At 42.7% G+C, this 24944-nt stretch overlaps 1 protein-coding gene across 1 annotated transcript; it reads left to right on the plus strand.

Moving 5' to 3' along the window:
• The first annotated feature begins 1659 nt into the window (after window positions 1–1659).
• TRIM42 (tripartite motif containing 42) lies at window positions 1660–24878 on the plus strand. The gene is made up of 5 exons (XM_039248554.1): window positions 1660–2143; window positions 5947–6644; window positions 11249–12069; window positions 15051–15275; window positions 24628–24878. Exons 1-5 carry the CDS (start codon window positions 1803–1805, stop codon window positions 24712–24714), a joined length of 2172 nt encoding a protein of 723 aa, XP_039104485.1. The 5' UTR covers window positions 1660–1802; the 3' UTR covers window positions 24715–24878.
• Window positions 24879–24944: the final 66 nt, after the last annotated feature.

Genomic DNA, 24944 nt, shown 5'->3' on the forward strand with positions numbered 1-24944 from the left:
TCATTGTTTCTCATTGCCATGTAGTATTCCATGGTATAGATAAACCACATCTTCTTGATCCATTCATCTGTTGATGGACACTTAGGCTCTTTCCATGTTTTAGCTATTGTGGAGAGTGCTGCTATTAACATTGGGGTACATGTGCTCCTATGGCTCAGCATTTCTGTATCCCTTGGGTAAATTCCTAGCAGTGCTATTGCTGGGTCATAGGGGAGTTCTATTGTTAGTTTCCTGAGGAACCTCCTGTGTGGAGGATTTTTGCATCCATATTCATCAGGGATATTGACGTGTAGTTCTGAGTTGTTCACTTTAAAAATGTGATTTTCATGGTAGATAAATTATATCTCAATAAAAAGTTTTAAAATTAAAAACAAACTAAAACAAGAAGGAGCCTTGCACAGACCAGTAATGAAAACGTACTATAGATCCAGGAGTAAAACTCAAACCTCTGTACCTGGAGGATAGAGAGGAATATTGGGAAAATAAGGGGGAAAGCATCTCCCATTAATTGTCAGTGTCAGTAGAAACTGTCACATTCATTTAAATAAGTAATTTAGTAGCAATCTATCAAAAAAATAATAAAACACATACCCTATGATCCAGAATTTTCATATGTAGAAGCCTAAAATCAATGTGTGGCTGGCACAGTTAGCACTCAGTGAATGTTCTTACCTAATATAAAGGTGACGATCACAGGGAGAGATAATAGATTACACAATAAACTACACCCAAATTCAGCTCTCACTTCTGCTTCCTTTTGGAAAAATAATAAGACAGTATTAATATCATAGGGTAGTATGACCATGAAACCTCTGTTCTTTTCATCTTTGTAAGCTGCATAAAGTGGAAATCAAAATTCTCCCCTAAAATATAAGTCCATTTCTAGAAATACTGAGCATATACTAAAAGCAAAGTTAAAGATGGTCATGTAGAGTTCCAGCCTCTTGATAAAAGGGAGATCACAGGATGGGAGTAGCAGGGAGGGGGTAGGAAAATAGAGCTTGAGCCTCAGCCAAACCTCATGAAGCTACAAAAAAGCCAAGAAATATTTAGAGTGACATACGCATGAACCTTCCTGAAACTCAGCAATGACTATTCAGCAACTGACAAACTCAATGACATGCCTAACTGAACTTCTATCTTTTTTTTTCCCTTTAATTATTTCTCCAAATGTTGATTCCCTTTAAATGTGGCATTATCATGATTTGTAAATATGCAGCTTTGTTCATTGCATAAAAAGTTCAATTGATGCAGAGAAAGTGCAAGGAGAGGAACATCATGTCAGTCCACTCACAATTAATCAATTAATCATCCCAGACCTTTCAGCCCATGAAGACATACCCTGAAGTCAACTAGCCCAAGTGTCAGGGGAAACCTCAAGAGAAGAGAAATGGCTTCTGGAATCCACCCCATAACCCAAAAGGTGACAAGTGACAGCTAAATCTCCAGAATGCTCTTTGCATCAACCCTCCTGTGTACCTGATCCTGTGGAAGCATGAAGTGTCCATCAGCACCCCCCACCACTACCCCCAATATCTCACCCACACAGCATGGTGAGACATGGTGGGGAGACAGGGATTGTGACATAAGCAAATGGCCTCAGGCTGATATATGTAAATGCCAGCCCAGGAGCCTCCTAGTAGGGACACCACCTGTGAAGGCCTCATAATAGCCAACCTGTTGCAACCTCCAAGCTGAGAACCTCATCAGGGGGAGGAGGGACTCCTGCCTAGGAGACCATAGGATTCTGATTGAGAAGGTGTCAAGAGCTCTCGGCAGCTGGTAGCCATCATGTAGGCGCCATGGAGACTGCCATGTGTGTTTGCTTTCCATGTTGTACATGGCAGAGATGTTGTCCTCGACTATGCTCCTGTCTGTGCTGCAGGTTCCTCTTCACCTCAGAGAGGAACTGCACCTGCTTCCCCTGCCCTTACAAAGATGAGCGCAACTGCCAGTGCTGCCACTGTACCTGCTCTGAGAATCCCAACTGCCATTGGTGCTGCTGCTCCTGGGCCAATGACCCCAACTGCAAGTGCTGCTGCACAGCCAGCAGCAACCTCCAGTGCTACTACTATGAGAGCCGCTGCTGCCGTCAGGTCACCATCACGTTCCACAAGGGCCACCTCAAGAGCATCCGCACATCGTAAGTGCTGGGTGCCCAATGGGCTCCTTGCCAACTGTGGGCTCCATACATGACCCCACCCCAAGTCCCTTTCTCCATCTGAAAAAAGGAAGCCAAGAATGTTGTAGCAATTAAGCATGTCCTAAACAGCCAGTAACCACATCAAGCCCTGAGTTCCAAATCCATGCCCCATCAGCTGTGCGAATAAGCACTGCACTCTCTCACCTGCACTAAGTAGTAGTGGCTAAGACTTAGTGTGTAAGCCACTTCCCAGGCACTGCATGTGTGACCTCAGGCAACACTCACCCCACAGCCACCACACCAAAGAAGAAACTGAGCCTTTGGAAGGTTAAGTTGCCCAGGATCACACATCTAGTAAGATGCAGCCAGACTTTGAACCCAGAATCTGTGCCTTAACTTAAAAATGTTGTACTGCAAAATGGAGAGTTTAGGATCTGTCATGGGTTTGTGGATTAGTGAATGCACCTTGAAATCTGTTATGGGATATAAAAATGTAAGTTGCCTTTTCTCTTCCTCCTCTGAGCTTTTGATACCTTCAACACTTATTGGAAAAGTAATAATTTCCACAGGCCACTTTTGACCCCTATGTCCTTTATAAGTACCCCAAACCAACTCCTGCCAGCCTTCTCTTTCTACCTATCTGGAAGTCATGAAACTTAGGGTCTCAGTTACTCATGTGGGGCATGAATGCTCTGTGTCAAGCACTTGCATATTCTCTTCCTGCTCTGACCAAGGCAGTCCTTTTATGTCACCTATGAGTCTGGAGTAGTGAAGGCAGACTTCTTAGACAAGGAAAGATCAAAGCTCAGAACTATAAGATGAGAGTTTTTGCAGAGGCAGAAAAATGAGAGGTGGGTTTGAAGACTTTCAGGTTGGAAAAACAATTCTGTGAGCAAGGTCAGTAAATTCAGGAGAAGAATATGATCCATCTTGCAGTTCAACACTTAGTAGATGCTTAATAAATACTGCTCTCTATTCATGGAGCTCTGTGGTGTTTGCATGGGTAGAGAATCCAGGGGTTCTAGATGCAAGTCCAGAAGTTCTCAGGTGTAGAAAGTCGCATCCACATTCCTCTCTTAATGCCCCACTTAGAGAGCCTAAATGGAGAGTCACTGGCCACAGTTCAATGGAGGAGGGATGACATTGGTGTTGTGGGAAGATGCCTTAGGTCAGTAGCTCCCAAACTGCTTTACATGAATCACCTCAGGGGTCTTTACAAAGGATCTCATTGCCATTCTGATTTCATTGGTCCTGGGTATCACCTGGGCATCAGAATTGTAAACACCACCCCAAGTGATACTAAAATACAGATGGCCTGGAGGAATCAGGAGGAAAGCCAAGACACCTGCTGGGTGACACAGTGAGAACCCAGATGCTAGAAAAGGCTTAAATTGGAGGGAGGGTATGTGCAGAGGAGGAAAGGCCAGATATCTCAGCAAGAAGGCAAGGCTGCTGGGTTTGGTGGCTGTTTGGGCATGGAGCCACAGCCACTGAATGCCCGGGTCCAAGCCTGAGGCTTTCAGAGGATAGTCAGAGATGCTATTGCAAATGTCAGGAGGTGGGCAGGGGGTACACTGAGGCTTATCTTCCATCTGGCCTCTATCCTGATTTCTGAATCACTGCCTCCTCTGCTCCTCATCGCCACTTCTAGCTCAACACCTCACTCATCCAGTCCCACTCTGGTCTCATGCATCTCTCTCTGACTTTCTCATTTATTTCCCACTTCCTTTTTTATCTCCACCCCAGCTTCCTGGGATACCTCTAAGCCCTGCTCTCTGTTTCTTCCACCAATGTCACCTTCACTCCCTCTTAATATTACACCATGATTCTCAGAGTCCTACCATACCGAACTAGAGAGATTCATCCAGCTACCACGTGTACAACTCCAGCTACCACGTGTACAACTCACTGAACCTCCAGTGACCCCTTCAGGGCCCAGGAAGGAGACTGAGACAGCAGAGAGGAAATGGGCTGAGAACATCGAGGCCAGCAGGCCTAGGACTCAGCACCCAAATATATCCCTAAGGGATGAACTTTCCAGGAGCCTGAGTGCCCACAAAAGGCACACTCTGTCACCATAGGGCCACTCCCTTTCAGTAAGCTTTGGCAGCAGCTTTGACTCTCTGGGCTTTGAGACATAGGTCCATGGGGAAGGAGATAGGGGCATATAGGAACTTCAAGAAGTCAGAAACAGGAGAGAATACAGCCACAATGTCAAGATCAACACTCAAATGTCACTAATGTGAACAGAAGAGAAGAGACAGGATCAGTCACAAATTGTGTATCTGTTTGCATCTCCATCCCCACAGCTAATTCATTTATTTTCATAAACTGCTTTTGCCCTGATTGTAGCTTCTTAAAACATGCACTTGAATTTTACAAGTATGCTTTCACTTCATCCATAGTTCCTACAATTAAATATATGAAGTCAGCCTCAGATATTAGACAAATAAAGAATCAACACACACACACGTGCGCACACACATACACACACACACACACACACACACACACACACACACACACAGTAGAAGCATATGCTTTTCATGGACTTGACCACTGTTTTCCTCTACTGTGGACATTAGGTGACCAGTACCAGAGGGGAATAACTGCTGTGACCATATTTATTGAGTCCTTACTACGTACCAGCAGTTCAGCACTTTATCATGGATTGCCTCATGTAGACTTTGTAAAATTCTCATGAAAAGTATTGTTAACTTTGACCATTGGATTACAGATGAGAAAACTGAGAATGGGAGAGGTTAGGAAATTCATCTCAAAGGTACAGCACTAAAGGGTGAATTTTGCCATGAACAATCTGTCCCTAGAGCCTAGACCTTTAACTCTTACATGTCAGTCTGCTGGTCGGAACACACAGGTTCTATGCTTGGCTCAGGGACTGACCTCCTGGTGTCCTGGGAAGGACACTTTATCCATCCTCTTCTGTGTTCCATCCTACATACAGTAATACTGACGATGTCAATGCCTGCCAAGCAAAACTCACCAAGAACATACCTGCAGGTGGACGAGATTGGATTTACTAAGTCATTGCAACAAGTGAGAACATACACCATGGTTAAGAGAGAGATGTCTTGGTAAGAAGGCATCCGCAAGTTATTATGAGATTTAGGCTCATTTCAGGTGAGAAAGTGGGGGTAAATCTCCCAGTGGCTATCTTAATAAAAATCTGGTGTACAGGATGAGAAGGACACAGGGTGCCTAATGCTGCCATTGGTGAAAAAGCAGCAGTCGTCCCCATTAACCAGAATAGGCAAGATCTGGTCATTTTAGTGGTTTGGAAGATGTTGTTGTCTTGCGGGGATTCAAACAGGATGAAGTAGTCTTATTTCTGCTTTGCTCTATCACAGTCCCAGAATGGCTTTGACAGGTGTTGTTGTTCTGTGACCTTGCTGATGAGCAACAGAACACTGAAGCCCCACGGATGGTGCAGACAAGTCTCTCCTGTTTTCTCTTGCTCAAAAATCACAATGTACGGTCGTTTAGCACTTACTGTGTTCCTGGGACTGCTCTCAAGCTTTGTAGGTATTAAATGTAGTTTTAATGCCCTGAAGAAACTCTATAATGTGACTACTAATTTTATAAAGAGGAAAAAGCTAGAGAGAGGTTCATGAACTGATCTGAGGTCACCCAGCTAAAGGATAGTGGAGGCAGGTTTAGACTGTGCTCCCTGCCATCACACTGGCCTACCTCGCAGTGACCCCCAGTTCTTTTCAGAGGCCAGAAACGGGGTGAGCTCTGGAGCCGGCCTCCTTAGCCCTCCCCGTGTCTGCTTCTCCTTCCAGCTCCAAGACCGCGCTGCGCATCGGGAGCAGCGACACCCAGGTCAATGAGGTGAAGACGATGTCCACGACCAGCAACCTAGTGCACCATCTCTCGTGCCCCTTATGCAAGCGGCTGCGCCTGCACTCGTTCATACTGCCCTGCAACCACAGCCTGTGCGAGAAGTGCCTGCGGCAACTGCAGAAGCATGCCGAAGTCACTGAGAACTTTTTCATCCTCGTCTGCCCTTTGTGCAGCCACTCGCACTGCATGCCCTACAGCCATAAGATGCAGCTGCCCGAGAACTACCTGCGTGGGCGCCTCACCAAGCGCTACATGCAGGAGCATGGTTACCTCAAGTGGCGCTTCGACAACTCCACTGGGCCCATCCTTTGCCAGGTCTGCCGCAGTCGGCGCATCGCCTACAAGCGCTGCATCACGTGCCGCCTCAACCTCTGCAACGACTGCCTCAAGTCCTTCCACTCAGATGTAGCCATGCAGGACCACATCTTCGTGGACACCAGCACCGAGGACCAGGACGAAAGGATCTGCATCCACCACCCGTCCAGCCGCATCATTGAGTACTGCCGTTTAGACAACCAGCTGCTCTGCACCTTCTGCAAGACGGCTTTCCACAATGGCCACGACACTATCAGCCTCATCGACGCCTGCTCTGAGAGGGCGGCTGCACTCTTCAGCGCCATCGCCAAGTTCAAAGCAGGTCCTGGTCCCCTTCCCTTCCCAGCGCAGTAACCCCTAGTTCAATAGGGAGAACGGCTCCTGGCAGTCTGCTTGGTGATAGCCTCCCCGACCTGGTGTGCCAGTCCAAGCGCTGGGAAACACTGCCCCAGACTATGAGCCACTGGCGTAGTGTGCATGCCCGACAACCATTACCAGCCTCCTAACCTCCCTGGGCCTTGGTTTTCTCATCTATAAAACAGACATAGCAGTAGTAACTCCATTGAGTGACTGTGAGGATTAAATGGGTTACTCTACATGAAGCAGGCAAAAAAGTATCTGGCACATAATCAGTGCAGAAAGATTCTATAAGCTTGGTTATAATCTTCATGACCTTGGACCTTATTTCCTCCTTTGGAAAATAAGAAGTTTAATCTTCCAGTATCCCAAAGTTCTGTGAGCCTTTTTAAAGGGCTTTGTCACAAAAGAATATCTTCTGTATTTTCCTAATTTGCAGAGGAAAAAATTAAATCGATGCGAGAATTATTTTGATTTAAAATTTTCCCTAACAGTGTTTTCCCCAAAACTTGCAAACACCAAAGTAAATGAACTGGTAACAAACACATAAAAACAGAAAAACTCAGAAACAGCCAGTAACATTCTGATCAAAAGCTGGTTTTTCCTCTGCATGCCTGCTCAAGGTTATTTTCTATTGGATACCAATAAAACAGGTACATTTTGTGTAAGGGAAACTGAGCCTAGTTTCCATGCTGGAAACCAGTACAACAATATCTTGCAGGGTTCAGCAAAGAGCCTCATAATTTCTGGGTGTGGATCCACTTGATTAGACATGAGGAACTCAGGCATCCTTTTAGGGCTTGTAGCCCCTGGGAATAGCTTCCTTGAGTAGAGGCCTACTTTGCCCAGGCCCTTTAGAAGTATGTCTAGTCTCCTCAGTCAGCCTACAGCACAGGCACTAAAATTCCCTCCATTAATAAGACAATGGGTATTCCAAGAAGTCACTGGCACAAGGCAACTTGTAAATGGCAAACCCAGACTATATGACTCCAACGTCCACGTTAATTAAATCCATAGCATTCCTTTGGCAATCTGCTCTGTGCTAAACAGTGACCAGAATCTAAAGACTGGAGGATTGGAATACAAAAGAAACCACCATCACCACTACCACCATCACAATCTGTGGTCTATTCCATTTCCTTAAGGGCTGGCCTGCATCAAGTGACCCAAGTACACCAGGTCACCCCAGCCTTTTCCTTTTGTCAGATATTTCAGTGTCCATGTGTAAACATGACTGAACATATGAGTGAGTGACAGTTTTTCTCTGAGCTGCACAAAAAGGTCCTGTTGGATGCTGAGGTGGGTCAGAGGTGGACTTTGCTAACTCTGTCACCTGCGACCTCTCACCAGCATGGATATTTCAGAATACCTTCATTTCCCAAATGCTTATACTAGGAAACATTGTTTGTCAATTGATATTTATTTTGTTTTGGAACCGCCATCAGGGAGGTCTCTATATTAAAGAAACTCTATAGGAGCCACAGTACCAAGCAAATGGGTAGTCCCATTGGTTCCCAGAGGGTTTTCTTAAGGTGGAATCACTGCCTGGGTTCAGCTGGATTCTCTGGGGCCTCAGCATCAGAAGGGAAGTTTCTTCCCCTTCTGTGGAGGTCTGCTGTGCCGCACCCCCTCCCCCACCCATGCAACCATAAGAAGCCTTTAACACAGGAGAAATGTAGGATAGTTTTCTCAGAGTGCAGAGCACCTAGAAGCCAGACCAGTGAAATTCAATTCAATATAAGGGGACATCAGTGTAAATTCCAAAGAGCCCAGCAATTGGAAGGGGACAGGTGTCATCTTCATGGCATATCTATTTATATGTAGGTAAAAAATTTACCCTGTCCAACCTTGCTGAGGGAACCCCCCTCAAATATTTTTTTAATTCAAAAATTTTTTTAATGTTCATTTATCTTTGAGAGACAAGAGACAGAACATGAGCATGAGCAGGGGAGGGCCAGAGAAAGAGGGATGCACAGATTCCAAAGCAGGCTCCAGGCTCTGAGTTGTCAGTGCAGAGCCCAAGGTGGGGATTGAACTCAAAAATGGTGAGATCATGACCTGAGCTGAAGTCGGATGCTTAACTGACTGAGAGGCACTCCCGCCCCTCACATTTTTTTAACCAGAATTCAAACTTGCTTTTAAGGGCTCAATTCATTTTTGGGGAAGGTGCCATAAATCTGCAGTTTAAATAAATCTTCAAGTAATTCAAAGCAGGTGACCTGACAAAACACAGAAACTCTGGGTCCTGGAGGGAGGATCTAGTTTGGGTCGCTTGAAGCTGTGGTGTCAACCCCTGGATGCACACTGGAACCACTTGGGAACTTTACTAACTAGGACCAGTAGCAATGGCACCACCCAGGAGCCCATTAGACATGCAGAACCTCAGGCCCCATCTATACCAATTTCTTGGGAATCTGTACTTTTAACAAGATCCCCAGAAGATTCCCGGCAGCTGCTAACTGCCTCAACTGGATTCTTGAGCCCCAATTCAGGCCAGTTCAGAATCTCACCAAGTGAGGCCAAGAGAAGAGTTTTCTTTAAAGTTCCCCCAGAAGATTCTGGTGCTCACAGAGGACTGAGAACCACGACTGGAGCAATTAAGAACATAGGCTTTGGATAAATAGATAAATAGAATAAACAGATAAGTAGAATTATCTTAGATAGAATTATCTATCAAGACAGGCCTTGGTTTCTCCCATATACTTGCTGTGTGTCACTGGACAGTAACTTAACCCCCTGTGCCTTAGTTTCCTCATCTATAAATAGGAACAATATCTTCCTCATAGGAAGATACATGTAATATATGATAATAGAGAGAAATGATCCATAGTATGTGTATTATATAGATCTGGCCCATAATAAATACGTAATAAGTAATAGCTACTTTTAAGTGTATTGCCTGAGAGAGATTTTGACTTAACTTTGCTCTAGGACCAGCTCTTGCACAGTTGCCCAATTTGTAAGATGGCAGGAGGGGTGCTTTTGGCCTCTTTTTTTCTCGGGTGCTGCCTCTTCCCCCCTCACCTAAGGAATTTTTATACTACCTCTCAGGACTAAACATAAAATTAATTAATCTCTAATGAAGCAAAGAATTTCCTATGCAAGATTCTTTGGCAGTGAATAACTATTGAACAGTCAAGGAAATTAATGAACAAAGTGGAATTTTAGCTGGCATAAGTCACAGTGGGCTTGCACTGGGGGAGAGTGGGAAGCATTTCTTAGCTCCTCAGCAATCACCCTAATAGTTTCCCATTCAGCCCTTATCTGCATTGCCTCATCATCCCTTCTCTTCCAGCATGAGAGAAGAGGTGGGCAGAGGAAACAGCAGCTTCACAAAATAGGCCAAACGGTAACATTTACTCCAAAGATGTCAGAACACAGGACAGAATGGCTATCACTCAATAAATACCTTTCAAGCCCTTCTACACACCCTAGTCATAGTGATAACTAAGAGAGCCATGCTCCCTGTTCTCATGGTCTGACAGGACTCCTGGGTTTCTCTTACCCATATGCACATCACTGTTACAATGGCCACCAGCCACAAAGGTCCAGACGATTAAGCACCCGGGACTATGTTAAGAACAAAGTACAAAAAAATCTTGGGCATGCCTACTCATGAGTAAAATCTGGTGACGATTAGAGCCCATCAATTCACTGCAAAGTTGGCCTATCAAGGGAAGACCTTACCTTTAGACTAGGCCACAGAAGGTTGACATGTCTTTACATCACTGCACTGCCTGATGTCTAAATCACTGTAAAGCCAACGAAGGTACTCATTTCACAGAGATGTACCACATACTCTCAATCATAGCATCCTCTACAGTGTAATATCTTTGGATTTATGACTGTCTTGAGTATTGGTGCCCTCTCATATTCATATCTGTATCCCTAGTACCTTGGAAGGCATGTGACATAGGTATCCAGTAAATGTTTGTTGAATGACTGAGTGAACTTAAAATCCAAAAACCAGCTAAGAGAATCCAGAACAAATTGAGTTCTCCTTGAAGTGCAACAGAAGACTCTTTTTTAGAAGGAAATGGGGGAAAGGCAAGAGAGGAAGCCCAGCTAATTTCCTACTGTTGTCTAGGGCTGAGTTTTGATGAATGAGGCAAGGCAGCATTTAGAAGAAGTCATCACAAATTTAGTTCTTTCTCTTGCCCCTGCAGAAGCTTCACTTTCACACAGGGAAAACCAGTCACTTTGTGACATTACCTCTTCTCAAGTCCAACATGCTGACAAGTGAAGTCTGAAATTCATATCAAGGGTGGCCTTGAACTTTCAGTTCCAACTCAGGGCCGCAGGGATTACTATAGCTATAACTATGCCAAGGAAAGAAAGGCTGGTACTCCTGAGGTAAGTATTAGACAAGAAGGCAGAGGTGAGGCATCCTGAGGGAGGCCAGATGCATGTCATAAACCTGTTCGAGCCTATTTCAGTTCTACTACTGAACAGTGCCTTCCCTCCCTCTCCGCCCACTTTCATGGAATCTGAGGGAATTCACTCCAGTCAGCTTTGGCACCTGGGGAGATGAAAATTTTAACCAAAGTCACTAACCTGGTTGTTTTGCAGTCCGCTATGAGATTGATAATGACCTAATGGAGTTCAACATTTTAAAAAACAGCTTTAAAGCTGACAAGGAGGTGAAGCGAAAAGAGATTAGAAACGGATTTCTCAAGCTGCGCAGCATTCTACAGGAGAAGGAGAAGTCCGTCATGGAGCAGATAGAGAATCTGGAGGTGTCCAGGCAGAAGGAGATTGAAAAATATGTATACGTCACAACCATGAAAGTGAACGAAATGGATGGCCTGATCGCCTATTCCAAGGAAGCACTGAAGGAGACAGGCCAGGTGGCATTCCTGCAGTCTGCCAAGATTCTGGTGGACCAGATTGAGGATGGCATCCAGAGCACCTTTCGGCCTGACCCACAGCTCCGGTTACACTCCTTGCACTGCATGCCCTTGAACTTTGCTGAGCTCTCCAGTGCCATCTATGAGCTCTTCCCCACAGAACCCAAGAAAGTAGGCTCTTCAGGGGACTCCCTGCCCTCCCCCTATCCCATGCACTCAGAAATGATGATCTCCAGGAAGGTCACTTTCAGCACTCACAGCTTCGGCAACCAGCAGATATACCAGCGAAGTTCTTCCTTGTTGTCCTTCAACACCAGCCGTGAGAAGGCCAAAATGGGTCTGGAAGCCTGTGGGCGAGCCCAGTCAGCCACACCTGCCAAACCCACAGATGGCCTCTATAGCTACTGGAGTACAGGGGCAGAAAACCAGTGTGTGAAAAATAGCAGCAGCTTCCACAACTGGTACTCATTCAATGATGCTTCTATGAAGACCCCAGGCCCAATTGTTATCTACCAGACTCTGGTGTATCCTAGAGCTGCCAAGGTAAGGAAGACTCTGGGCCCATGGGCAAGGTGGGAGGACGGGTGGTAAAGAATGGAGGTGGGTAGTCAGAAAAGGCTGCATCTACCTCTTTGACCTCTAGGGTTCAGTCACTCAAGTCTGCTCCTAAGTTCTTAAAATCTTAAGTAGCTCAATATTGGCTTAAACCAAACAATGTATTTAACACATAGTCAAAAATCCATCTGAAAGCCCCAACCCCGTCTCAAAGGCATCCCAATTTGGGAACCAAAGTACTTTGAAGAGACTGCTTGGAGGGTGTAATATTTCCCAGGAGGAAAGCCTGCAATTGTAATGAGAACATAGAAAATCCAATTAGAAATATAGGCTCCATTATCTGTCAGCAATGATTCCTCTAAATTGCTACCTTTCCTAAAGAAAGCATCCATACTCTATGATTTGGAAAGAACAGAAGGATAATCCCCAAAGGAATTCCAATTCTAATTTCATAAGATTTGGTTTTGGGGGTGGGTGGGGGGAAGTGTTGATCTCTCACAGACCTCTACAGCTGCCATCATCTGACTTCAGGAGACATGACTCCTCCTTGACCCTCTTGACCTAACACGGACAAATAACCTTTCCCTTAACATTCCATTCAAATCCAGCTGAGCCTAAATCAAACTGTTTATATATGTGTTATTAAAGTTCAAGGAAGGAAAAAGATTAACTTGCAATTAGATATCCTATCACAGCACACCTTGCCTCTCCTGGGGTTCTCTCTAGGGACATCTCCCAGGCCAGCCCATGGCCTGCTTCCATGTGGCAGAGCCCATCTTTTGCCCTCATAATCTGAGCACGTTCCCAAAGACTTTTAGCATCCTTGAAGTCTAAGCCATTAGTTCTCAAACATTAATGTGCACCTCGTGGTCTTGTTAAAACGCAGATTCTGTTTCGGTGGGTCTCAAGGGGCCCCGAAGTTCTGTTTCTAGCAACCTTCCAGGTGCTGCCATTGCTGCCAGTCTGCACACTACACTTTAGTATCAAGGGTCTAAAAACAAGAAAATGAAAGCCAGACACTAACCAAGCTTTACTTTGCTGTTCTCCTGAGACATCATAATCTATGTTTTAGAGTCTATTAATTGCCAGCAAGAATGACCTTACTTTGCAAAGTAGAATATACCTTCCCATGGGCTATCAGACACAGCAAAGTATCTCTGCCCTTCACATAAGAGACACCTACAAATGAGTAACTGAACCTTCATTTCCAATGATACTGGATCAGTAAAGCCTGCAGTGTATGTGACTTTAGCTCAGTGATGGCATTACGTCTCTCCATGCAACTTAGACCTTAGAGCAGTTTCTTGCTCTGGTGATGTCTGCTCCATATTTGGACTTGGAAAACAGTCACCTCATGCCACTGGCTAGTGGTCCCTGTAAGAGCCCAAGAGAGGGGCATACACAGGAAAACCTAGTCAAGTCATTGCCTGTCAAGAGAGGACATCTAAATCTACTGCCAAATAGTGCTATTTGATGTGAAGGTATCAGTGATCCCTCTTAGGATAATGGAATGGAAATCACACAGGAATCCTAGTGCTCAGTGATGCCAAAGATGAAACCTGTGTTGACTTCTCTCTCAAGTGATGGTTGACCAACAGTCCCCCTTTAGGCTTTTGGCATAGAAAAAATTCACAAAGTTGGTCTTATGACTTGTTGATATGTATCTTAATAAAAATCCTAAGGATATTTTTTATAAAACTCAATTTTATTTCTAGAAATCTTCCCCAGAGAAATGATTAAAAATTCAGGTGAAGATTCATGCCCCAAAAGTCTTCACTGCATCATTATTTATTAGAGTGTAAAATTAGAAACAACCTAAATGTTTGGCTACTAAAGGATCAAATCACTTATGGGGCAGCTATTAAAATGGTGATTTACCTATAATTACCTATATTTTAATAATATAGGGAAAATAATAATATAGGGAAATATATAAAATATAAAAAACAAAAGGAAGCAGGAGTCAAACAAATATAATCCAAATTATATGTATTTATGTGTTTGTGTATGTTCTAAAATTGAAAAGAAATGAATTTTTAACTGAATTTTTGGATTATAAGTGATGTTTATCTTTGTTCCTTGTATTTTTTCTGTATTTTCCAAGTCTTTTATAATGTTTGTTTTCATACTCAGAAAAAAATAATTTAATTTTTACTGACTAGTCATATAAATTTATAAAAAGTTTTAAAAGTATAAGTATATAAAAATAACCAAAAATCAATTATAAATTCACAAAACTTTATGCACTTATGAGTAATTATAAATTAATTTTATAAATACCATTTTAATTTATTAAAAAATAGAGAACACAATTATCTGTTTAGAAATAGAAAATATCTGCCAGGTCACAATCTGCTAGTTGACACTTGTTAATATCTCTTTCCAAAAATTGATTATCTTACGTTTTGAGTGTGAACATATATTCCTCATGCCTTAGGTAAGCCACTGCACCTCTCTGGTACTCTACTTACTTATGTATAAAATAGAGGGTTGGAATAGATACACTTTTCATTGTCTAATAGACTGTGGTCTGGAATTGGCTAAATGTAATCTTTCTGACCCTCAACTGTAAAATGGGATAATAAAATCTCCCTTCCAGGGATTTGTGAAGACTAGGCGAGTTAGGCAAAGTCTGACACAGAATCTGATGCATAGAAGGTGTTCAATCAATGGCAGCTACCTTGGTTAATGATGTCAAGAGAACAGTGGTCACTGCCATGTTGACTGATGGTAACAGAACCCAGAGGAGCATTCTTCTATTTTTGAAATGCATTATGAGCATCATGTCAGGCCTTATCAGGTAGCCTTTCAAGACTGCTGCACATAGTCCACACTGAAGTCCCCAGCAGCTGGAGGAGATGGGGTCAGCTTAAATCCACCCTACTGATAGTTAATGACACAAATCTTTATGGGAAAGAAAGCAGAATACTGTATATTAGTACCACATCCATATGTTCATTGCTTCATAGGTTTATTGGACATGCCCAACAGAAGATGTGGACTCTTTTGAGATGGAGTTTTATGAACTTGTTACTACCCCTCCTAACAATGTGCGGACAGAGCTCTGTGGGCAAATTCAAGATATAATGCAGCAGAATCTGGAGCTGCACAACCTGACCCCCAACACTGAGTATCTGTTTAAAGTTAGAGCCATCAACAATAATGGTCCTGGGCAATGGAGTGACATCTGCAAGGTACTGTGCACATTTTTTTCTCAGATTTTCTTTATAAGCTCTGAATGCAGCTCTGTCAGGATGATCAGAAGATCACAGAACCCACAGTGTGACTGCCCCCTCTGATCCCAGAAAACTTGTTAACTCAGGGTCAAAGAGAGGGCTGCTGGTCTCAACCAACTTGGCAAATGAGGCCTGAGCATCGTTAGTTCAGTTTGATTCAAAAAACATTTGGGCCAGGCATTCTGTTAGGATGTAGAGATTCAGAGGAAAATAAGACATAATCTTGCTTCCAAGGAGCTCAGGGTCTATTAAACAAATAATTGTGGTATGAGAAGGACAAAAAAAAAGTTCATTGTTAATCTCGGTAGTGACTCAAAGCAAGTGTAGGATGCCAGATTTAACAGACATAAATAAAAGGCACAAGCAACAAATATTTTTTTAATATAAGTATGTCCCATGCAATATTTCAGACATAGTTATACTAAAAAATTTATTTGTTGTTTATCTGAAAGTCAAGGAGTAACCACTGAGCATGTCAGAATGGTCTCCCCCCGAAAAAGGTATAGGAGTATTCCTTTTTTGTGTATGATTTGAAGCTGACTTTTCTTTATATCCCCAGGGGATATACATTCATGAGTCTAATTTTATTGATAAAGGAGAAAAGGAAGAAAAATATCAAGACTTCGTAGAGCTATTGTACTAGGATAGTACTAGCTATCGTACTAAGCTATACAAGTAGATTATGGCTTACTCAGGGATTCTTTAGAGGAAAAACAGTAAGTTCATTCATTTCAGCTTTTGAAAAGGGAAATGCATGGTACAGAGAAAGAGGAATCTCATGAGACCACTTCCAGCCACACATACACCTGATCCTCAAGGGAACTAGAAAGCCATCAGTTCCTCTCCCTTCCATCGCTCTCTCTCTGTTCTCTCTCTGCCCACACTTCCATGTCTGCTTCTGTTGGAATCTGCATCACTTTCAGCTAGTTTGTAGTATTCCTTCCTCTAAATTCAGCTTGCTTGTGGTTTTGGATTGTCTTGGCCCAACTTCTGTGTGACCAATACAATCTGACTAGCAACACTCCCTTGTCTCAGGTCAAATGTTTGCAGATGAGTATTTGATTGGCTGCTACCTCTAGTGATGAAGGGAAGTAGGAGGTAGGGTGAGGGCAGGATTATGCTGTTGGTCATTGTACCAGTAGCAAATCAGCTGAAGGCAGAAGCTCTCTAGTCAGGACTGCTTCTGGAGCAGGCACTCGCATGAACCCCTTCCCACTCTCACGGAGGCCAGATACTCACCTTGGCAGGAGGCAGAAGGAGAAAGTCAGCCTGCCTGCTCCTCTCGCTCTACCCCAGCCAGCTAAGCTGTCAGTTGCCTCAGGGCCCAATTCATGTTGCCACCCTTCTCTCCCAAGCATGGAACACCCATAGCTGCTACCATATTTTGCATTTCAGCTATGGATTTTTCCTTCATCTAATTCCATCTGCCTTCTCATTTTTAAGAAATTCCTCAAAAATGTCTTGCCCATGAAGGGCACTCAGTGCTGTTACTGATATTTTTTTAATACATCTCCTATTATTTTTACAAGCTAGGCACAAGGAAAGGGGGTGGAGAGACTGAACTGTGTCAGCCCTTCTTAAGTAGATGTTTTGCCCTCCCTCTTAAGCTCTGAACTCCTGAGAACAAACTTCACATCTAATTCATCTCTCTTTCTCCCACAATGCTTACCACAGCACTGTGCATATCACAGGTTCTTAATGGTTATTGAATGAATACATGTCTGAAAATGTGACCAAACAAATGAATATATGAATGAACGTCTAAATTAAAGAGTGAAGAAATAAATTGATGAATAAAATTAATAATTACAAAGTACCATAAGATGCCTGAAAGCTAAGTGTTTTATGCAATCAGTCAAGAAATAACATTTCCCTGAAACTGTGTTTATGCGATTAATTTGTACTCCCTATATGGGAAGGAAACTCATTCCAGTTCTTTGCTTTTTAACACAATTTCTAAATGAGCACAGCACTAATTAATGAGGTTTTCTGGAAGCTTCATTTTTATCTGACTCGCAGAGCTGCAATATAGATTTTTCCTTCAGAAGTAATTCTTCCTCTCTTTTTGTGATTATATTAGCATTCTAGGGGAAACACTGGTTTCCTTAACATTTGTCATGATTTGCATAAGTAAAGGCTTCAATAGCAAATGAAACTAAGATGGTGTGTTTGAATGACATTTATAAAGCTTCATAAAAGTAATGACTTCAGTTCTTTCCTATAAAATCGAAATACTTTTCCTTTGGCATCGGTTCTAGGCAGGTATTCCTGAAAGGTTTCATTTAAAATGCTGTAATGAGGTAGCAGGATCATTTCTTATCCAAAATACAATATTTCTATCATATGTACTTTTGAAAAGGAAGTGAAGTAACACCTTTCATATTTGATTTTCATAGTCTGTGGCTTGCTGATTTTTTTAAGGGATTTTATTTGAAGTATAATACACAAAGCATGAAAATTAACTTGAATGCATTTTAAAGGTCCCATTTATTGAAGGCTGACTCCGTGTCAGATACTGTGTATTCGTTATCACTGATCATGCCAACCACTGGATGTGGAGAGTTACTGCTTCTATTTTACGGATGAGGAAACTGAAGCTCCAGAGGGAAAGTGCTCTCATGTAACTGAAGGAGTTGAGTGGAAACCCACATCTCATCCAAGGCTGGAGCTCTTTGTTCCCCTGCACCACATTCAGATTCAGCTAAATCTGGGCCAGTGGGCCCCACACTGGGGACCTGGCACCTCATTCCAGGAAAATGTTGCCAAATCCAACAGCAATGAGAGCAGACTTTTTTTTTTTAATGTTTTATTTATTTCTAAGAGAGAGACAGCGCAAGCAGGGGAGAGCCAGAGAGGGAGTCACAGACTGAAACAGGCTCCAGGCTCTGAGCTGGCAGTCAGCACAGAGCCCGACGCAGGGCTCGAACCCATGAACCGCGAGATCATGACCTAAGCGAAAGTCAGATGCTTAACTAAGCCACCCAGGCACCCCAGAGCAGGACTTTTATCTTTTTGAGAGGCAAGTCTGAGCATTGGACTTGAACTGGTGTGCCACAGCCTAAACCCTGACTCTATTAGGCCCAGGAGGACAGGTGTCTTGCTGGCCTTCCTCATTCCTCTCTACCCACAGTCCTCAGCCAAGAGTTTCTTACATCCAAGAGCCTTATAGTTTTGAAGGAACGGACAAACGTGTTTTTAAGCAAGTCATATATCTCTTAGCCCAGTTTCTCTTCCTGCTCTTTCTCTAGTCCCCAGGTACTTCCTGACCCCCATCCCCATTTCTGAAAAGAAAATGCTGCTTACTTTGTCTTCCTCTGACTTCAGATCTCGGCTAACTTCCAGGAAGTCTTCCCATGACAAACCTAACTTTACGTCTGTGCATCGGTTTCCCATTGCCACTGTAACAAATTAATAGCTTAAGCAATACAAATTAACTTATTATCTGACAATTCTGGAGATCAGAACTCCAAAGTGGGTGTCACCAAGTAAAATCAAGGTGTGAGCAGGGTGGTGTTCCTTCTGAAGACTCTAGGAAAAGTTTATTTTCTTGCCTTTTCCAACTGCTAGCAGCAGTCCACATTCCTGGGCTCCTGGCCCCTTCCTGCGTTTTCAAAGGCAACAACATTAGGTTGAATCCTTCTTACACCTTTATCTCTCTGGCTCTCTTCTAATTCCCTCTTCCATTCTGAAGGACGCTTGTGATAACACTGGACCCACCTGATGATTCAGCATAATCTCTGTCTTAAAGCCAGCTGACTAGGAACCTTAATTCTCCTTTGCTGTGAAACATAACACATTCACATGTTCCCAGGATCAATGGATATCTTTGGGGGCCATAATTCTGCCTACCACAGTCTGTAAACCAGATATTCTCAGTTACATCACATTTGGAGGTAAAAATTCAAGTCCAACAAGTCACAAACTGCTACTTTTCTTGGTTTTTCCTGATACCTCCTCAGGAAATGCACCCACTCCTAACCCAACTCATCCCCTCAAATTCCTCCTCAGTCTGTATTGGAGGTCACCCCTGGTGTCTCCCATGTGCTCAGGAAATAGCCCTGCCAACAAGTCAGTCTCTGCAGTGCTTCCTTCCTGCCCCGGCTGGAACTCCAGGCCCAGAGCCAGACTGCCTGGCCTCCCTGGGCATCTTACCTGGGTTTCATGAAATCCTCCTACTGGTTTTACCTCTGTCCCTACTTCAGTCCTCCTGTCTAGGCTGAGATGTGCATCTTCAGGAGGTGGGATTGTAGGGCAATCTGAGAGACCAACACTATCCCACACTCACATTAACTGCCCCAAACCTACCTCACCCACCCACATACTCACAGCCACCTCCTGCCCTGAAATGAAAGAAAAATGGTTTGCACTCCCTATCTCCTTAGGATTTATTCTTTTCCAAATTGCTGCTTGATCCTTCATGCAAATAGAGTCCAGCTGGCCTCTCCCTACTTGGTCAGCAGACAGATGTGAACCCTGGAGTGAGGATAATTTAGATCAAGCTGGACCTATTACAGAGGGTTGAATTAATCATACACTTCAATTAATGGTCCATTTTCAACAGTGGTCTATGCAAGGCCCTTTTCTTGTCTATGTATGTATTCCCTTCTGTGGCCATTCCTTCCCAGACATCCATTCTAATATGTTTTATGTGTATCTTATTGCTTTCTTGAGTTCTTACATGGTATGTATTGTTTTGAATGTGCTGGTAATTTGCACAAGTAGTGTTGTGCCACATATCCTACTTAGTTTCTCACCTTTTCTCCCTGAACAGTGTTTTTATGCTATAGCCATGTATTTATGCTCATTCACTCCCTTATTCCTAATGCTGCCTCATCTTTTGCAATGTACATTTGGGCACCACATTTTACCTGCTCACTTAGCCAAGACAGACACCCAGGTGACCTGGTGTCTGCAGTGGACAGCCTCACTCGTGACACTTTGTGGGCAGGACAGGGGTATGAGGATTTCTCTGGAACATTGTATTTGTTTGCTAGGGCCGCCATACCAAAATGCTACAGGTTGGGTGGCTTACACAACAGAAATTTATTTTCTCACAGTCCTGGAAGCCAGAAGTCCAAAATCCTGATGTTGGCAGGTCTGGCTTCTTCTAAGGCCTCTCTCCTTGGCTGGAGACACTTGGCCTTTTCCCTGTGTCCTCACACGGCCTTGTCTCTGTGACAGTGTACCTTTGACAGGTCTCTGTGCGTCCACATTTCCTCCTTTGATAAAGACACCAGTCAGATTGGATTACGGCCCTCCCTAATGACCCCGTTTTAACTCAATCACTCCCTTAAAGGGCCTCTCTCTAAATACAGTTGACCCTTGAACAACATGGGTTTGAACTGTGTGAGTTTATGTATGCACTGACTTTATATAGTACAGTACTGTATTTTCTCTTCCTTATTTTTTTTTTTTACAAATAGTTTATTGACAAATTAGTTTCCACATAACACTCAGTGCTCATCCCCATAAGTGTCCTCCTCTATGCCCATCCCCCCCTCCCCCCACATCCATCAGTCCTCAGTTTTTGTCAGCATTCAAGAGTCTCTCATGGTTTGCCTCTCTCCCTTTCCCCCACCATTTCCGCCCTTCTTCTCCCCCTTGGTCCTCCGTCAAGTTCCTCCTAATCTTCCTATACGTGCAAACATATGATATTTGTCCTTCTCTGCCTGACTTATTTCGCTCAGCATAACACCTCACGCCAGTCAGAGTGGCTAAAATGAGCAAATCAGAGAACTCTAGATGCTGGCGAGGATGTGGAGAAACAGGCACCTTCCTTATGATTTTCTTAATAACATTTTCTTTTCTCTATCTTACTTTATTTTAAGAATACAATGTATAACAAATACATAAAATATGAGTTAACTGACCATTTATGTTATCAGTATGGGTTCTGGTCACCAGTAAGTTATTAATAGTTAAGTTCTGGGGAAGCCAAAAGTTATACATGGATTTTTGATTGCATGGGTGTCAAACAGACTGACATGGGTGTCAGTGCCCCTAACCCCCGCATTGTTCAAGAATCAACGGTACAGGCACATTCTGAAGTACTGGGTGTAGGACTTCAACATACGGATTTTGAGAGAACATAATTCAGCCCTTATTAGATATATATACCTGAGTGAAATGGCTGGGTCATAGAGTATGTGCATACTTGGTTTAAATGTGTGCATGAACGTGTCCACCAGGAATGAATGAGAGACCCTATAACCGAAGCCCTACCTCTATGTAGCATGGCCCAGCTTTCTACTATTTTGTTAATCCAACAGGTACAAAGTGAAATAATCTCCTTATTGTTTGAAATTTCATTTCATATGCTTGTTAGTTTTCAGGATTTTCTCTTGTGTAAATAGCCTGCTAAATATCTTTCACCTGTTTTTCTATTGCATTTGTTCTTTTTCTAGGTGATTTGCACTAGGTCCTTATATATTCCAGATAATGGTTTCAGATATTGCTAATATCTTCTCCATTCTGACATTTGCCTATTAACTTTGTTCATAGTCCATTTCATGAAACAGCAGAAAACTTCCATTTTGATATGATCAAAGTCATCAGTTATATTTTTCCTTCTGGTTTGACCTTTTGAAGTATTATTTAAGAAAGTCCTTCCATACGCTTAGATCACAAAGATAATCTTACTCATAGTCTTTTATTAACTTTAGTTTTACCTGTCAAATTTAGGGCTTTAATCCACCCAGAGTCCACCTCTGTGTGTAGTGCTAGGTAGGGATGCACATTTTTGACCATCTAGTGAGACAGGTTTTTCAATAGTATCTATCAGGCAATGTCTCTTCCATTAGTATATGGTAAATGTGTCACTGAAATCTTATATTAAAGTGCCATATATTCAGAAGTTGTCTCTGACTTTTCTATAGTCTCCTGTTGGTCTATTTGTCTGTTTTTATGTCAATACCACACTGGTTTTATTGCTTAACTTCAGCTTTCTGCTTTGTCTTGATGAACTGCTAAAGTAAGACTACCCATTACCCTTCTTTCTATTTTAATGTTTATTTAGCTAATCATAGGAATTTGTTCCTTCATATAAATTTTAGAGTAAACTGAATTCCTAAAAAAAAAATCCAGACAGAATGATTAGGATGGCATCGAGTCTCTAAATATGGAGACATTTGATATTTTTGTTTATTAAATCATCTTCATTCAGTGTGCTTTACTAGAGCTTTTAAATTCTTCTCATAGAGGTACTATGTGTTCCTGGTTAACCAGATAGTTTACAGACTTTGTAGATATTATGAATGTTATCTTATATTTGATTATATTTTCTAATGTATTCCTGGCTTAGAATAAAAGCCATTGGTGTTTGGAGGTTGATCTTGATTCTGGCAATCTTGATAAACTCTCTTATTATTCTGAGAGTCTATCTGTTGATTTTGCTTGCTTTTTCCAGTCTATGGCCCTATCATTTATCAACAATGATAGTTTTATCTCTTTCTTACAATCCTTGAACCTCTATTTCTTTTCTTTCCCTAAACATTGGCTAGAGCCATGAGTCCTACAGAAAATAGAGGCTGAAATGCTTGATATCCTTGTCTTACTCCTAATCTTAAGGTTTCTCCATTGAGCTATGATGATTTTTAATTTAGTGTTTGTGGTGTATAATTCTAATTGAGTTAAAGAAATTTCCTTCCACATCTAAATTGCTGAGAGCTTGTACAACCTTATGCAATTTTTTGTATTATTTGAGACGATCATATGATTCTTTTCCTTAAGGCATTAATGAAATGAATTACATTGATTCTCTGATGTTAAGCTTGACTTGCATTCATGGAATTAACCCCATGTGATCATGCTGTGATTATTTAATATACTTGGTTTTAGTTAGCTCATACTTTATTTTGGATTATTGTATCTATGATCATAAGTGAACTAGCCCTATAATGTTTTACTTATATTGTTTTTATCTGGCTCCAGAATCAATATCTTATTAGCTTAATAAAATGAGGTAGGAAGCTTTTGCTCTTCCTGTTTTCTAGAACAATTCTTTCTCAAAAGTTTGTTAGAATTCATTTGGAAAACCATCTGAGCATTTTGGGTAGGGAAAGGGATGTCAATTATTTAATTTCTTCAGTATCTCATGTTCTGTTCTGTGTTTCTTTTGTCCTTTTACATCTGATTCCCTTGTTCATAGACACACCCCAATTGTTACTGCCCCATTCACACATCACGCATGATCTTTGTCTCTGGAGACCTTGACTACTTATGACAAAATTCAACTCCTCTATGTTGTATGAGTCAATTCCCAACTCTGCCACAACACTGTTATCCCTTCAGTATTCACCCACTACCATTGCTCAGTGTGTTTCTTTTACACTATTTTTATTACCTTTACCAGGGCTGTCTCTCTGTGTTATCTCCATTTTTATCCAGCAATGGGTAATATAAAAAGTTACAAGCTTTGTATATAGGGACAGTGTACAAACATCGTTCTTTGCCACCCAAACCACACCCCCACCCCATCTGCCCTGTGAGTCCTGATTCATCTAGACAGAGCTTGCTGATCCAGTGGGCTGCCTCTCATTCCTGGATCTCAGCCTCACTCCCTAACCACCTCTTCAGTAAATGTGTACAGGGAAAGAACAGGAATGCTGCCAGACCGGAGGCATAGAGAAACCCAGCACCTCCAAAGAAAAGCCAGAAGATCCACGTATAAGTGGAGTTAGTTAGACTTGTAAGAAACTTGCCCAGTGCAGTCTCCCCTTTCCAGGTAGTTCTGACCACTCACTGTGATCACAGTGTGAACCATCAGAGGGAGGCAACTGACAGATATACAAATTGTGGTTCAATTCATCTTTCATTCACTTCTCTAAGAAGCTTCTCTTTGCGGTAACCAACATTGGGATTACAGAGATGAAAAACAGTACTTCCCCCACACCCCAGTCAGGATGGTCAGTCTGTTAAGAGTCAAACACATTCAATGGAATTTACAAATGATAAGAGTGATGACAGGGGTAATTTCCAGGGACTGGGGATCACCTGGAGGGCTACTCTATGATGAAGCCTAACTGGGGTCACAGCACGCAGTTAAATGAGGTGCCTTTTATAAAAAGAAATGGAACCTGGTTTGTGGAATCTCAGGCTCAGCACATATTAGGCATGTGACTTTAGAAAAGTGAGAAGTTAACCAGTCCTTGTGAGGCTGTTTCCTCATTCATACAATGGGATCAGCAGCACCTGCTTCATGGAGAGTTAATGAGATGATGGGTATAGGGTCTGGTGCAGAGTAGTGGCCTCACTCCTGGAAGCTGCTGTTTCCCTTGTGGCCAGTGCCATGGCTCTCTGCTTCTGATTTCAGGTGGTAACCCCAGATGGGCGTGGGAAGAACCGAGCTAAGTGGGGCCTGCTGAAAAACATCCAGACTGCCCTCCAGAAGCGCTTCTGAGCCCCCCGCAGAGCAGACAGCAACCTCAGCGATGTACCACAGATATACATATATACACACATACATACGTATTTTTCTCACCACATGCTTCAGTGAGGTTGTCGATGATATTCCCAGAACATCTGAGTCTTCTAAGAGCTAATAAAAGGAAATGCCTGATGTCATGGCTTGCTGTTCACTGATTATTTTAGAACTAAGATGCGAAACAGTCAGCAAGTTTCTATGCCTCC

Source organism: Hyaena hyaena, unplaced genomic scaffold (assembly GCF_003009895.1).
Source record: "Hyaena hyaena isolate Hyena2069 unplaced genomic scaffold, ASM300989v1 scaffold_311, whole genome shotgun sequence".
NCBI classification, from domain to species: domain Eukaryota; kingdom Metazoa; phylum Chordata; class Mammalia; order Carnivora; family Hyaenidae; genus Hyaena; species Hyaena hyaena.

What these genes read in the sequence shown, in the direction of transcription:
- TRIM42 (XM_039248554.1), top strand. Translation starts at nt 1,803, where the DNA reads ATGGAGACTGCCATGTGTGTTTGCTTTCCATGTTGTACATGGCAGAGA. An exon ending in CTCAAGAGCATCCGCACATC is followed by an intron (nt 2,144 to 5,946) that starts GTAAGTGCTGGG and finishes TTCTCCTTCCAG; the next exon opens with CTCCAAGACCGCGCTGCGCA. An exon ending in AATGGAGTGACATCTGCAAG is followed by an intron (nt 15,276 to 24,627) that starts GTACTGTGCACA and finishes TTCTGATTTCAG; the next exon opens with GTGGTAACCCCAGATGGGCG.